The sequence below is a fragment of the Myotis daubentonii genome, chromosome 9 (assembly GCF_963259705.1).
Source record: "Myotis daubentonii chromosome 9, mMyoDau2.1, whole genome shotgun sequence".
NCBI lineage: Eukaryota > Metazoa > Chordata > Mammalia > Chiroptera > Vespertilionidae > Myotis > Myotis daubentonii.
This window is the reverse complement of record NC_081848.1, coordinates 31,674,814-31,691,296: the sequence shown is the minus strand read 5'-3', so window position 1 is coordinate 31,691,296 and position 16,483 is coordinate 31,674,814. Positions and strand designations below refer to the sequence as shown.

General features: G+C 39.8%; 1 protein-coding gene across 15 annotated transcripts in view; it reads right to left on the bottom strand.

The window, feature by feature from the left end:
• SYTL2 (synaptotagmin like 2) overlaps window positions 1-16,483 on the bottom strand; it is a 115,644-nt gene that overhangs the window by 15,677 nt on the left and 83,484 nt on the right. For 6 of the 15 annotated variants that reach the window (XM_059708229.1, XM_059708235.1, XM_059708236.1 and 3 more), the window contains 6 exons: window positions 14,804-14,905; window positions 12,761-12,814; window positions 11,273-11,320; window positions 5,282-5,376; window positions 2,392-2,511; window positions 889-1,058 (listed from right to left, as the gene is read on the bottom strand). In XM_059708229.1, coding sequence (XP_059564212.1) covers window positions 889-1,058; window positions 2,392-2,511; window positions 5,282-5,376; window positions 11,273-11,320; window positions 12,761-12,814; window positions 14,804-14,905 — 589 coding nt within the window. The remainder of the gene's footprint in view (window positions 1-888; window positions 1,059-2,391; window positions 2,512-5,281; window positions 5,377-11,272; window positions 11,321-12,760; window positions 12,815-14,803; window positions 14,906-16,483) is intronic. The other 9 variants (XM_059708230.1, XM_059708237.1, XM_059708233.1 and 6 more) reach the window with 3 other exon arrangements.

Below are 16,483 nucleotides of genomic sequence, written 5' to 3'. Positions count from 1 at the left end.
CCAGGGCACAAGCTGGGGAGGAGCCTGCAACCAAGGTATGTGCCCTTGACCCAAATCAAACCCGGGACCCTTTTGGTCCACAGGCTGATGCTCTATCCACTGAGCCAAACTGCCTAGGGCATTGTAGAATTATTTAAAAAAAATTTTGTGACTGTTTTTTGAAATAAAATTAATCTTTGCATGCACCTATGCAAGCCATATTCAATGTAAAAAAAAAAAAAAGGATATTGGACTCAGTTGTTTTTGTAATAAAAGGAAAAAGGATTGGGCTTACGCTAGCAAAATAGGAATCAGACTTCTGTATAGAGATGAGTGGGGAATACCATTCCACTTTTGCAAATAAACTGAAATGTAATTAAATCTATGATCTCAAAGATGAATTGGTAATTATCCCTAAAGTGCTTCTGCAGAATATAATTTAAATATGGAAACTACCTCCTTTGAGAATCTTAACTGATTCTGCACCACTGAACATTAGGAAGTATGCCCCACATGTCCCTAATTCTGGAGGCAGTTTTGGGAGTGCCTTGGAAAGAGACAAGGTTCAAGCCCTCATTCCTCATTTTGCCACTGACTGTCTGAATTTACATAAACAGGCTGCTTATCTTCTCTTGCCCTTGTTTCCTTATCAGTCAAAAGAAGGACCTGGACAAGATGATCTCAAAAGTTCCTCCAACTTGAAACATTTTGCGCTTCTCTGACATTTCTGCAACTTAGTAAGTTTGGCATGTGAATCTATAAAGTAAATAAGACAGCATTCCCCCTGCCACCACTTCTCTTTTCAAACATTGCTTTTAACAGAGTCATACCCTCCCTTTAATTCTGTTCTTTCCTTCCAGATTTCTACAAGATTAACTAGGAGGAACTAGTGACGCCAAGTGTACTTACGGGTCTGAACGTTGTTTTCTAATGTCTGCGGCGGCCAAGTCTTTACACTGGGCCACAAAGATATGCAGCTCCTTCAAGGAGTCCACATAGTCAACTGCGAACTGGATACTTCCTTTCACCTCCAGATTGCCGAAGTCCCCACTGTAAACGCTCATCACACTGCCGCTCACCTGAGAGCATTGGAAACATGCAGGGTTTGTCTCTCTCTCATGCTTGAACTCAACACAGGGATCATAGCTATAATTCTTGTTTGCCATCATTTCGCGAGTTTGCATATAGAAGCAGCTAATTTGATATGGCATAAAGACACACCAACACAGATAACCTGACGTGATATACACGACACAACTAGTGTTTTTTAAAAAAAATTGCCTCTACGAGACATAGGGGAGAAGTGAGATGCAAAGTTCCGTAGATGCTGCTGGCTCATTTCACAGCAGGGTGATTCTAGGGTAGGGGGTTTTCAGAGTTCCATTTTTAGGCATGCTCAGTATTTAAAATGTTAAAGAAAGGGGATGTGAGAAACCCCAGGCACACAAATCACAGTGACGCGATGCTCTATCAAATTTCCAAGGCACTAAGAAGGAATTTTACTGTGTTACCCATCCGCTGAATCCAGGAAAATGCTTACTGAGCCATATGCTTTTAGAGGTCAGGAAGGGTAGAAAATGGATGATTGATGAAGGGAGTGTAAAGCCTTCCAAGACCATGCATTAGATTGTTGTCAGCAGAAATTCAACTTAAAGAGATTCTAAAAAAGCAATCTGAGAAATGTGAGGCTATTAAGTATTTAAGCACAGGTTTATTATTTGTTTAGCATAGCTGGCAAGATATGTGCATGTGCATGTATATGTATGTCAGGGAAATATTTGGATTAGTGTGTGCAGATTATATATATATATATATATATATATATATATATATATATATATATATATATATATATATACACACACACACATGCTACATGCACACAGAACGACCTCACTTTATGAAAGAAGTTCTTTGTGAAGTAACCACACTTAGGGAGCTTTGCTTTGAAAACACTGTTCAGAATCCTTTCATAAGGCAAAGAACCACCGCTCCCATTCTTTTATGTGAATCAGTACTTTCACCCAACAGGCTTGTTAAAAAAAGGGAGATACAATTCTATACCTGCCAATGGTATATAAAAGCATATCTGATACAAGCAGACTTGATCATAGTTACCCATTTTTGCACAGAAAAATTCAGCGGTTCATTTTGTTGGTAATTTAAGTTTATTTTTATAGTCCTTACCTTCAAAAAACCATATTGATTTATAATGGATATGAACCCTTAGGCTTAAAAATAAAAAGAAAAAGGAGAATTTAGCTAGCCAGCAGCTAATGGTGGGTGAGAGAAAAAGCTCATGCCCTTGGAATCTGGGAAATACAACAGGAGGCCATTGTACTGTAGCGGGAGCGTGGCAGAGTGAGTTCGCAGAAGCGGTGAGATATTAACACGGAGCCTTTGTTTACATACAGAAGACAGGGACGTCATGCCAGAGGAGCTGCTAAGATTGGTTAGAGAGCTTGGGCTCTTCTTGTGTCTGCTGAAGTGGTAACTGCTTTCTGATGCTGTATCTGTTTCTCTGTCATCGCTCTACAAAACATCATATAATATATACACAGTTTAAATTCAGAATGAATCCAGATCAGAATCTCTGTTTAGATAAAGATAATATCTTGGTATCGCATTGATCTATGACATTTCTCAAGTTCCAAGGACACTAGGGCTAATTGCCAAGGAATGGGATTCAGGATGGGGTGGGTGGGCTGCCTTGAACCTCACCTAAGGAGGAGAGCAGTGCTTAGCTACCAAAATAACAGTGATTTTTCTTTTCTCACCTACAAGGGGTCCTGAGGTGCATCAGAAGACAGTACTTCTGTGAGCTGCTTGCTGCTCTCTCAATATTACCTACTTAGTGTTTCTTTAAAAACTTTACTGATATATATGAGAAATTAACTTTACCCAGACAATAAAAGCTCTAAGTTTCACTGTCAAGACATAAAATGTCATGCTTAATTCCTCTCATCATTAACACAAACTTAACTTCCCTAAAAACCAAATTAAACTAGGAAAAATAAATGCTACTCTTCTCTGTTTCAACAAAAAGTATTTAAAAAATTTGAAATCACTTCTCATATATTTCAATAGTGATATTGTGCTTATCTTTTTGCTGCTCTAGGGTAGTATATTAAATTATACATTCTACCCACATTAAATTTTTAACACATTTAATGTGTGTGTGTGGGAATAACACACTTAATGTGTGTAGGGGAATAACAACATACTTATTTTATATATATGTCCCAGGAAATATTTACTTGGGTCAAGAAAGAAAAGTGGCAATAATAAATTTTATTATATTTAGGTCTAAAGTGTATTAGATGGTAGTTTATAAAAATTCATGATTCAGAATGATCTCCTTTGGGGGTCAGAGAGTTTATGGGGCAGCTCAGTGGCTTCTGGAATTAGGGCAACACCTTTATGGAGTAGTTAGTTCATGCCAACATATTCTAGGGCCATGCAATTATGTATCAAATAGTGCAGATTAAGAAAGGAGTTAAATAAAAACAAAACTTATCACTTATATGGATGAGAAAAAAAAAAAACACCTCACAGATCAACCAAAAATTCAAACCTTTTCAATGTCTCTGTTGTCACCCTCTCCGCCCACATGCTTACAGTCCATTTCCCTCTATTACAGCATGTACGACATTCGATCAGTATATCAGATCATTAGTGAATTATTGGAAGGATGGGACCCTGTCTTGTTGACCTGGACCACGGATTTTCACATAGTTGGCACTTAACACATATCACTGAGGCTAAGCCTCAAAGGGACTGTGGACAAAGAAGCAAGGCCTGATTTCATCTCCACTTCCTGTAACATTCCGTCCAACCCCATGTCCTTTGAAAGGTAAAATGATACAGCTTAACTTGGCATGCCTGATGCACACACTCAATTGATTTGGACTCTTTTGTGTGGAGCCGAGGAACAGGTTAAAACTAAAGGAAGGACAAAAATAAAAAACCCGGAACTGGTATTATTTGCCTCTCAAGTTATTACATGATTAATTCATATGACCAATCAAGACCAGGAACTCCATGAGGTGTCTACCGTTGGCTTCCAGCCAATGAATTAGGTTTAAAAAATGAGTGGTTCTTCCCAAAGTCAGTGTAATGTGGGCTCTGACTGTTTGCAGATACAGCTCATCTAAGACCCACAAAGTGGGGGAGGTGAGGTATAATGTACTAGTATGTGTTGTCCAGAGCTTTGCTCACATTCTGTCTATGAATAAAATGCATGAGGATGAAGCTTTATATTTCTCCATCAAAAATCAGACCCAAACTGCTGATAGTAATAGCTAACATGGGTACTCACTATGTGTCAGGCACTGTGCTGTGCGCTTTCCCCACATTATCTCACTGACTCCTCACAACTTAATGAGGGAGGTACTAAGAAACTAGACTCAGGGAAGTTAAGGAACTTGTCCATAATCACACAGCATAGCCAGGACTGGGAATGTCTGACTCCAAACCTCAGACTCCGAATTACCTGGCTACAAGAACTTGAAGTCTTAATTAAGTCAAATGACCCAAGTTATAGTTCTACTTTTTAGTAGCTGTTGGATTTTGAGAAAGTTACTTAACCTCTCTGAGGCTCCCTCTTCTTTTATAAAATGAAGAAAGTAGTGCCACATTTAGTTAGTGAGAGTTAGGTAACAGAATCAATATTAAATGCCTGGCACTTACTAGGTACTCAATGAATAGTAGAGAATAGTCATATTAGTAGTTAGCAGCATGGGAGTCAGATCTGGGCTCCAGCCCTGGTTCAACCCCTTTCTCGCTGAATGAGGTTACTGTCTCCCCATCTGAATATCTGGGGATAATGGTATTGTCTACCTTCTAGGTTTGTTGGAGGATTAATAAGATAATGTATATAGATAGCCTAAAGTTCACTATGTCATTTTTACTTTATTATTTTAACAAATGTGTTCAAGTGAGTCATGCAACCTAGACTAAGTTTTCACAAAACAGCTGTACTTCAAACGACAGAGGAGTTGTCAGTCCATGCTAACACATTTCTGCCTAGATTTCTTGTTTTGTACCCACTTTGAAACAAAAGTCACATTCCCAAATCTATGCAATTTGACTTCACTACCTAAAGGAGCTACTGTTTGAGTCAAATGAGACATGCCTTGCCTTGTTCCAGGATCAGCAACACTACCTCTATTGATATGAAAGGCAAGGGTCAGTCCTGCTGACCTCCAGTCCCTGCCACGGCTGAATACACACACACCAACCTTAGCAGAGCAAATGCACTTATTTGGTTCCGTTTTTCTGAAGGTACAAAAGATAAACTTGCCTCATCTTGGAGAAATGCTGGAACAGACTTGCTCATCCTTTTGAGTTTGTCGGGGTGGGAAAACGGATTATCAGGTTGTGAAGGCACTGTGGAAACTAAACAGCAGCATTTCTGTTCAAAATTATCTTAACAATTGTCAGACAAACACAAGGCATAGGTTGAAAACACACGTTTCTTCCATCTATGAACAGAGATGTTTCTGTAAAAAGGTTAAAGGCACCGTACTCCACATGCACAGGACCACACAGTAAGCAGCATGCAGTTTTCATAAATTAATTATATAGAAAAAAGAGTAAGGAGTTGAACCAAATAGAAAGTAAAGTCATTGAAAAACTATTCATTTTTCTTGAACCGGGAGCTGGATTTGAATTACATTAAAACATACTATCAATGAGAATTGGTTTTAACTTATTTTTTCACATCACAGTTTTGAACCCCACAATCTATAACTTAGTGGTTCATCTCCTTGAGATATTTATACTTTTAACATGCTGCAAGCTAAAAAACTATTTCATCAGACAGCAAGGATCTTTGTACACAACTCAGTCATAATCGTGTCCTGGACATTGAGTGCCTAAGAGAAGGTTTGTTTGTTTTTTAGTGAGTGTGGAGAGTACCATGAAAGGCCAATACACTTTCAAAACTAATTACTCTTTGAAAATAGAAATTATTTTTTATATATTTTTTTACTTTTCAATTATAGTTGATGTAAGTTTCAAGTATACAACCCAGTGAATAGACATTTATATAATTTTTGAAGTAATTACCCTAACAAATCTAGTATGCATCTGACACCATACATAGGTATTATAATATTATTCACTATATTCCCTATGCTGTACTTTGCATCCCTGTGACTGTCCTGTAACAACAAATTTGTACTTCTTAATCTCTTCACCTTTTTCACCCAGTCCCCCATTTCCCCTCCCCTCTGGCAACCATCAAAATATTCTCTGTATCTATGAGTCTGTTTCTAATCTGCTCATTTATTTTGTTTTTTTAGATTCCACATATTAGATACCTGTCAATTCATAGAATTTTCAATAGAGAAACTCAATTTGTGTAACTCTAGTTAGAAAGCTATTTTTTTTCTTTGTCTAAGAATCACAATGTTGAGGCTATTTTTGTGGTGAATTTAGAGCTTTTGTATTTGAATGAGTTCACATTTTTCAAGTTATTTAGAACAGTGCCTGGCACATACTAGGCCCTACACAAGTATTTGATAAAAAAATAAATATTGTCTGAAAGAGATTCTTTAAGTTATCTTTACCATGTGATACAAATATGTTGACTTTATCATTGGGAATGATACTAGGAAAATAAAAATCAATTTATAGTTCTATATATAACTCAAAAGGCTCAAATTCAGCTCTAAGCATTAGCTAAATTTATTTTTAGTTAAATGAAATCTAATTGAAGAAAAATGAAAACAAAACTACACATATTAAATATTTGCTTATTCAAATAGTAGTTCTCACCTAGCCTTCGGCTTACAAATGTATCAAAAAACATTTATGGTTTATCACAAGATGATAACCGCTTTAATCACTTCCCATTAAGCATAATGTGTATGTGTGTGTTTGGTGACTATCATACAAGCAGTGTAAAATTAGGTCCCAGGAGGGCACAGGAGAGTCCAAAGAGTATCAAGACCTTTTTATCACAACACTGCTCCCTATTATTTTCAAAGTATATATCCACTATTCAAACACAGTCACTTACATTTATTGGTCTTTATTTATGTTTTGGTCATGTATTTCTTTACTTTTTTCAGGAAATCACTTTAAAAAATATTTTTAAGTTTTTCAATTAAAGTTGGCATTCAATATAATATTATTTTTAGGTGTACAGATCATACATTTATTTTTTTGCCTTGTGTGGTAAGAATACATTCTTCACTAGAAAAAAAAATTGGAAAATATCATAAAAAAGAGAGAATTGGCCTGGCTGGTATGGCTCAGTGGTTGAGCGTTGAGCTATGAACCAGGAGGTCACAGTTCGATTCCTGGTCATGGCACATGCCCAGGTTGCAGGCTCAATCCCCAGTGTGGGGTGTGCAGGAGGCAGCCAGTTAATGGTTCTCTCTCATCATTGATGTTTCTATCTCTCTCTTCCTTTCCCTTCCTCTCTGATATCAATAAAAAGGTTTTAAAAAATTTTTTTTTAAATAGAGAGAGACTTGATCCAGAATTTACCCCATGATTAGCCTATTTGCCTTGACCAATACCAAAGCTCATCAGGAGGCCACAAATGAAGATGTAGATACATTGGTTATATATCTATACCCACATATACTACATCTATATAGATGTGTATAGATATATCTCTATGTTTTGTTTTCACTCCTCAGGCTAAATGTTGAACAAAACAGCAAAATGAAACCAGATGCTGTTTTCAGTATCTGTCAGTTCAAAAGCATCTGGAAAAGCCTCTTGACCTGCCACCCCTGAAGGACAGAAGTCTGGTTTCCTCTGCAGCAGCCAGAGAGAGGCTAACACCAGGGACCAGAGCCTGGACTGCCTTTTTCCCTGGGTGGTTCTTAAGAATTTGTCAGATCGAGTGCTAGAGCTCAGCACCTTCATCTCTGGCAGGAGGACCTCGTGAGCAAAGTTTCAGATTTCAGACAAGATGTCACTGCCTTCTAGCATCGGCAATTTGTTTCTCTAATGGCTCTTTCATTTAAGCTGCTCTTCTCATGAAGACTTATGAGCACATCCAAAGAATGTTGGGAAACTGTTATTAAAAATCCCTGAACACCTCAGGACAGGCATGTGTATCATCTTCAGACTTCCAGTGCCTACCATCATGACACTGACAAACTGGGGAGTCAAGAAGACACAAATGCATAATCATATGCTTTGCTAGGCCCACAAACACCTTTTCAATGGGCCATGTGTCCTCAACACTGTAGTCACAGTTAAAATGTTCAGCAATATTAAGATTGAATGGAAAAGAGTGAAGAATCAAAATCTTTGCTTGGTGGTGAATATTAATTAGTTGATGACATTAACCACTACAAGTGTACATTTATTTCTTAATATTCAGATGTTCAGGTGGAGAGAAACAAGATGGCAGCGTGTTTTTCAATCAGGAGTGATATCTTGGCTACAGAGGCCTCCCCTGATAAGAAAGGGATCCCAGTCCCACACCAGACCCCCAGCCCAGGGTTCCAGAGCTGGGAAGAGAAGTCCCCATAACTCTGGGCTGTAAAAATCAGCAGGGATTTTGCCTGACTGACATGGAGGGTGCTGGAGATCCAACAGTTCCTCTTAAAGGGCCGGCACACAGGCTTACATGGTCCTGCTTCCTCTGAGTTCCAGTGCCAGGGACATTGTGGCAGGAACTCAGGGGCAGCTTTCTCCCAGACAGAGGTGCTAGCAGGGGTTAGTGTTCCTATGCTGACAGCTCCCTCATTGCAGAGCTGACCTGCAGCCATATCTAAGTTTCCAACAGCGTGGCCCACATTGTGGACCTCAATGTTCACTCCGCCCTACTGATTTCCTGAGACCCAGCCCCATCCAATTTGCAGCTCCACCCAAGCTGTTTTCAGCTTCTTTTCCATATGAATGGTCTGTCCTGGCTTAGGCTTCAGTATTTTCTAAAATCTCTCAAATAAGCATCAGCAAGCATCAGCATGCCCCAAACCTATCAATAAGAAACCCAAGACCCTGCACTAGCACCAGCCTGCCCTGCTTCACAGCTGGGCTTTGTCTGGGCATTTCTAAGTCGAATACAAATAGCAGGCATCTGCAGATCTCTCTGTAGTTCCTACCGGGTGGCCCCAGGCAGCAACTGACTTTGCAACTTCCGGAAGGCTTCAGAGCCAGTTCACCCTGTGGACAGCTTCAGGCCATACCAGATTACAGCTCTACACATCCACAAACAACTTTTCTTGGAGGTCAAGTCCTCCCAGTGACACCAACAGCAATCAAGGCTCAACTACAACAAGACTGCACACAGCCCACACAGGGGTGCACCTAGAGTGCCTAGCTCAGGTGACTGGGGAGGCTAAGCCACTGGGCCATACAGGACAGTTACTACACAAGGCTACTCTCCTAATTCCAGGAGACATAGCAGTTCTACCTAATACATAGAAACAAGCACAGAGAAGCAGCCAAAATGTGGAGACAGCGAAACATGTCATAAATGAAATAAATGGAAGCAAAGAAACTACTGGATACAGAGTTTAAAACAATGGTTATAAGCTTGCTCAAGGATCTTAATGAGAGCTTCAAGGGACTTAGTGAGACTTTCAAGGATCTTAGGGAGAATTTCAAAGATATGAAAAAAGACCAGTCAGAAATTAAGCACACATTAAATGAAATAAAGAATAATTTACAGGGATTCAACAGTAGAAGATTGCAAGAATCAAATCAACAATTTGGACTATGAGGAAGCAAAAAACACCCAATCAGAAGAGCAAAAAGAATCCAAAAATATGAAGATAGTGTAAGGAGCCTCTGGAACAACTTCAAGTGTACCAACATTCGCATTATGGGGATGCCAGAAGGAGAAGGGAGAGAGTAAGATATTGAAAACCCATTTGAAGAAATAATGACAGAAAACTCCCCCTACCTGGTAAAAGAAATAGACTTACAAGTCCAGGAAGCACAGAGACTCCCAGAGAAACACAAAGTAGCCCACACCAAGACACATCATAATGAAAATACCAAGGGTTAAAGACAAAGAGAGAATCTTAAAAGCAGTTAGTTACATACACGGGAGCATCCATATGACTATCAGCTGATTTCTCAACAGAACCCTTGCAGGCCAGAAGGGAGTGGCAAGAAATATTCAAAGTGATGAAGAGCAAGGACCCATAACCAAGATTATTCTACCCAGCAAAGCTATCATTTAGAATTGAAGGTCAGATAAAGAGCTTCACAGCTAAGAAAAAGTTAAAGGAGCTCATCACCACCAAACCAGTATTACGTGAAATTTTGAAGGGTATTCTTTAAGAAGAGGAATAACAGAAGAAAAAAGATTAAAAATATGAATAATAAAATGGCAGTAAATACATACCTATCAACAATTGAATCTAAAAATCAAAATAAATGAACACGAATCTAATAAACAAAATAAACTGATGAATGAAATAGAATCAGAGGCATGGAAACATGGAACATACTGACCAATGAATCTCAGAGGGAGGGAGGAGGGGCAGCGGGAAGAGTTTAATCAAAGATCTTAAATACATATATGCATAACCTATGAACACAGAGGCTAGGTTGGTGAAGGCCTGGGGCAGGGCGGGAACTGGGTGGAGAGGAGTAAGGGGGGGGGCATCTGTAATACTCTCAAAAATAAAGATTTTTTTAAAAAGATTCAGATGGTCACTTGATTTACATGTTGAATATATACTATTTGCATCCAGTTTTAAACCTCGGAGCTTAAATCCTAGACATCATAAAATTTGCTTCCACAGGTATATAGAGAGGCATACAACCATACGATGTACTAACTGTCAAGTACAGTTCTTTCTTCGATCCAAATAAATTATAAATTGGTTCATCTCTATAGTCTTGTGTAAAGGCCACAGAGATCCAATACTCAAGATCATTCTGCAAAATAAAAGCCAAGTGATGTTGGAAGGTGCCAACTTCATTTTAAGCAAAGACACAAAGAACCTCGACACAAGGGTTTGTAAAGAAAGAAAGAAGAAAAAATAAGAAGAAAAAAAGAGAAAGAAAAAAAAGACAGAAAGAGCAGAGAGAATAGCGAAAGGGTAATATCCGGCATTAACATATATATAATAATTTTTTAAAATATATAACTCTTTCTCAGTAGGACCACCAATTAATCTTTCAAAACAGATAGTAGTAAAATGTTTTTAATACCACCCTTGCCAGAATGAAATAGTTTTTTTAAGCTGCAAGAGTTTAGTACCAATAATAAAGCTGTGCTATTAATGGGGTTAGTCATTTCAGTATATTTAACACCAGGTACAGTGGCAACATTTAGTCATTTGTGAGAAAAAAACCTGCTACTCACTTCCTGGTATGCGATCATTTGTATCTGGTTCCTGATATGCTTTTTGATCTGCTCAGAAGAGCGACATCGAGAATAAATACCATTTATTAAAAGAGACATGAAAGTAAAGCTCAAATGTCAGCTTCATGGCTGAGATTGCAGAATACAGCGGACAGACATTCAGCTTGCTTTCATCCGTTCCCCAGTGTGACTCCTCGTTAGCCTCTTTAATGTCTCCTGTTCAACTAAAAGTCCTGCATCCAGCATTGGAGCTGTTTAGAGTCTTTCCTCAGTTCACTAAGCCACACCTTTTAAAATGGAAAGAGCACTGGACTAGGAGTAAGGAAGCCAAGATTCTAGTCCCTACGCTCCCACTGACTGACTAGCTACAGGATCTTAGACAAGTCACTTACTTCCTCAGAGCTTTTCTTAGCTGTAAAACAAAGATTAAACCCCCTGCCCCACCTACTTCTTTCTTTTTAAAATAGATTTTTAAATTAATTTTTAGAGAGAGATAGAAAGGGAGAGGGAGAGAGGAACAGCAATTGGCTGACTCCTGCACACCCCCTCCCAGAGATCGAGCCCACATGTACCCTGACTGGGAATTGAACCTGCAACCTTTCGGTGCACGGAAGGATGCCCAACCAACTGAGCCACACTGCCCAGGGCCCTCCCCCACCTATTTCAATGAGGTTGTTGTAAACATAAAATGAGAAAGCCAAGTCTGTTACATAAAAGTAAGAAATGACCTCTGAGGAGCTCTTGCTGCTTTTATATGGGAGAGCTCAGTGAATATACATTTTTATTATTATAGTGAAGGCAATTTAGAAAACAAAATTCCAGCATACAAAGGTAAATTATACATTCGCATCAATGCTGAACTATAAATATCAAACTCATTTCCATCCCCCCACTCCCAGTAAGGCATTATTGCCCTATTCATTTTATAACTGAACCAAATAATACCTGACCCACTGACAAACTTCGAAATCTTCTGACTCCAGAATCAGTTACTATTACCCTCCATCTATTCGCAGTTATTTACATGAAGGGAGGCAGGATCCCCACTTTTGTTCTGGGACCCTTTCCTTAGAATTTAAAGCTTTCCTGGGTATGCCCAGGAAGATCTATATGCTGAGACATAAGAATCAAATACAAGAATAATTTAACGCAGGAACCCACTGTGTCCTTCCTGCCTTCAAAGGGAGTTTTGCAGGTCAGAGTAGCAAAAATCAGCTCCTACCCATGGAAATACAATTTCCTATTTATAGAAACCCTGGCTTCCCAAGGGTCTCCGAGGCGATCCTCACAATGCTTATCCCCAGGAGAAGCCTCAGGAATACAAACAGTTCGTACCCAGTCAGAACCGTTGTACAATAACTTAGGCACCATTCATCACAGAGTGGCAAATGACGTATCTATTTTATCCAACAGCTGTGTCCCGGTGACTGCCCAAACCACCCAAAACCTAACACACAGACAGACATGCAGATACATAAAGATATTTACCATCTTCAGCACTACGCACTAATTCTTCTGGCAGATTATCTATTTTTGCTTGATCTGTTCAGGAGAAATTAACACACGGTTAACACGGCTGACCCTTGGCGAGAAAGAACAATGAGATTGTCCCCGAAAGCCCCGGGAGTTGGAAGCAATTAGTCAAGATGCAGTGAGGGGTGCAACCAAGATGTCTCTCCCAAAATACTTTCTCTGTAGATGAGCTGCTTGAGCCAGTGCCATAGCGGGAGCTCCCGTTTCAGCTCCGATGCAGCTTACATCAGCACACGGCTGCGCACGGACTCCCGCGGGTTAGGAGGTTAGTTCGGAGCAAGCAATCGGAGGGCAGCAGGAGAAAGCACGGGGCTGCAACAAGCCTCTCTATTCTTCTAGAAAGGGTACGATGCTGGCCACGACTCACACCTTCCCAAGAGCACGGTCACTAACAAGCATTTCTGTGCCCGCATCACCATTTGTGTACGCCCCTGGGAGCCCTGCTGGGGAAGGCAACTGAAGAGATGTGACTGGGGACCAGCTGCTAAGTGGAATCTTGGCAGGCGACAGTGAGTGTGGGTATCGGCATTTGGAAGGGAGCGCGCAAGAATACCCGTCCGCTGATGATCATTTTTTTTCTTAACCCTACACATTCCTGAGCACTTTACAGCTGCACCATGGAAATAGCCCCGTGTTTCATAAATAAGAAGTTTGCCAAATTGAACAATTGTTGCTAAGTTGTTTTGTTTTTTTTCCCCCCTCTCCTCAGGCCCAATCACCAACATCCGGAAGAATAATCAGGGCTGTAACTAACAAAGGATCGGACTGCCTTCTCTGCAAGCATTCAGGCGGATGTGGGGGTTGGCCACCTGTTGAGGAGGCTTTGGAGGGAATTCCTGGATTGGGGGGAGTTTGGAATGGGTGGCCTTCAAGGTCCCTTCCAACCCTGAGATTCCAAGATCTTTGGCAGGGTTAGGACTGCATGCCAAATTGGGAATACTGCCTTCGGAGCCCTGGGAATCTCTGAATTTTAGAAGTTGTTTAGTGGAGTGTTTCCCAACCCTCCCTCCCCCTTTTTCTTTTCCTTTTAAAATTCTGACCTCTTAGTCTCAATTGCAGATGCATAAAAAGTATTCTGAACATGACAATGGTTCACTTTTGATCATATGAATTTGACAATGGTTAACTTTCACTCAATAAATTTTCTCATGACCATCTGTAATCCTGAGGATGTATTTTAGCTTAATAACAATAAGAACAAAACCCTTAGAAGTCATCGTTTCTACATCCTTTTGTCTGGCTCACAAGTCCCTCTATTCATTATGTGCTATGTTAGTCCTCAACACATCCTTCACCCATTAAAGCGGCAGCAAGTGGGGAACAGTATGCCTCAAGTGTTGCGTGTCAGGGAGTCTTTGGGCTTATCGTTCCAGTGTCAAAAAAAACGCATGAAAGAAGGGATAAAAGGGAAAGGAAAGTCCTTAAAGCTAGGGACTAATTCATCTTCATATCATGCCAAATTCATCTGACATCCAACACTGTCATAAATGCTCTTGACCACATTCTGTTGTTGATTTTGGGTCCTAGCTCTGCTGTGTGATAGTATGCAAGTTACTTTACCTCTCTGAGTTTCATTGTCCTCATCTATAAAATAGGGATAACAACTTATCCCTCACAGGGTTTACTCATGCCAGATAAATAAAATAATGCATATAAAACGCTTAGCCAAGTCTTGGCACACACTACTCAATAAATGTTAGTTATTACTACTAGAATCACTAGCTACTACTATCTTTTAAAACTCACTCTACTTGAGTAAACACTCAAACTGGGATTCTTCAATGCAAGGAAACCTGGTGTTCCAGTAAGCAAACGTCATGCATTACTTTAAAGGCCAAGTTCCAGCCTCTTCGGCTCACTTGGGAAGGTCATTCTCATCTGTTAAGCCCCCCTTAGGGGTTCCAGTGCACAACAGCATGCAGTGAGGCCACAGAGGAGCACATATGCATTTTTAAGCTTAGATGGGGGCACGGACAGTGGCGCAAACTGTATTCTCACTTGATGAATCTGATGAAATGTCTTCTAGACTTTTGGAAGGCATTTTCCTAGCAGCATTCCTTTCCAAAGTTTTCAAAACAGGACTGGGTTCTTCCTCTGAACCTGTTGTAAGACAAAACCGATGAACACTGCACAATACAAAAAAACACACCACCAAACTCTTAATAACCAATGGATATGGAAATGGTAGGTTAAAAGGAGGCATTATGCCATAAGCCTCTATACTTTTGTTTCCTCTGTGGAGCACTTCACAGAAGAAAACTTCTTCATGAATAGGAGGTCCTTAAAAAAAACAATGTTCTTGGTCAAAAAATATTTGCAAACATAAATCATTCAGAAACAAGACTGCCGCATTAGTAGAAATGTGATCTCCTAGCCTTCCACACCTCTATTTTAGGCACATGATTTGTTCTGTGCCAGGCTTTGAATCTTTCCACTTCATTTCTAGCTTTTGAAGATAGCCACAAAATGGTTTTGGAAGCATTAAAAAAATTAGCTGAAAACCATAGAAGGCAGGATCCAGATGTTTAACATCTGTGTATAATCGAATATACAGATGGCTGAATTCTCCAGATCAACAGATGTAGGCTTTTGGGGTTTCATGAGCTCATAAAATTTCCATCAAAATACTGGAAAATGACATGAGACAGTCAACTTTTTATTTTACTAAGGCATTTTAAAAGGGGGGTGGTTGTGGCTCTATCACCTACTAATGCCTTTTCTTTATAAAAGGAGGACCAAAGGAAAGAAAAAGGGCATAACCTCAGTATATATATAACTAAGTACATATAACCTTACAAGAAATCTCTCTAGACAGTCCTTAATTGTTCTATTTTGATAATAAAAACTCCATCATGGATGACCCCTATCTGCATACTGTCATTTATCACTGCTATATTCTCATTGGCCTACACAAGCGGTTGGCAAGAGGCACTTCAAAAATGTTTGCTAAAGCAATGACTAGTTCCATTAATGAATCAATAAATTTGGAACCATTTCTCTAGACAACACTTTACGGAAATGCATCCCAGTTCCGCCCAATGTTAATAGGCATTCTACAGCAAATGGATTCTAAGAGGAATTAGACTTGGGATGCTTTGTGTTCAAATTTAAAAGGGTTCTCATTACAGACCTTCTTGGAGACTTTAATGCGAATAATGTGCAGTCTCCCAGCATTTCCAAAAGTATCTGAGCACAAACTCCCCCTCACCTCCCTTCCCCCAAGGAGCACATAGAGGTATTGGTTAGCTGAGAGCTGAACCACAAGTCAAAGGTGTCAGGCTGTTCACCAAAATTGTGGTGCCTTTGTAGCCAGGTTCCCCTCTACTCTCACCTTACTCCACCTACTTGTTTTAAAACATAAAACTACAGCTATACCTTTTTGTACCTCTTACATCACTTACAATTTTAAAGTAACTTCTCTGGGTTCTGTCCAGGACATTGTTTAATATTGTTATTTCATTTGTAGATTGGCGTTTTGCTGTTCAGCCAGTTATGCTGGTGTACTCTAAACACTAGGCCAGTGGTTGGCAAACTGTGGCTCGCGAGCCACATGCGGCTCTTTGGCCCCTTGAGTGTGGCTCTTCCACAAAATACCGATTTCTGCGCATGGGCCACGAAGTTTCAATCGCACTGTACATATGTGCCCGCACGTGGTATTTTGTGGAAGAGCCACACTCA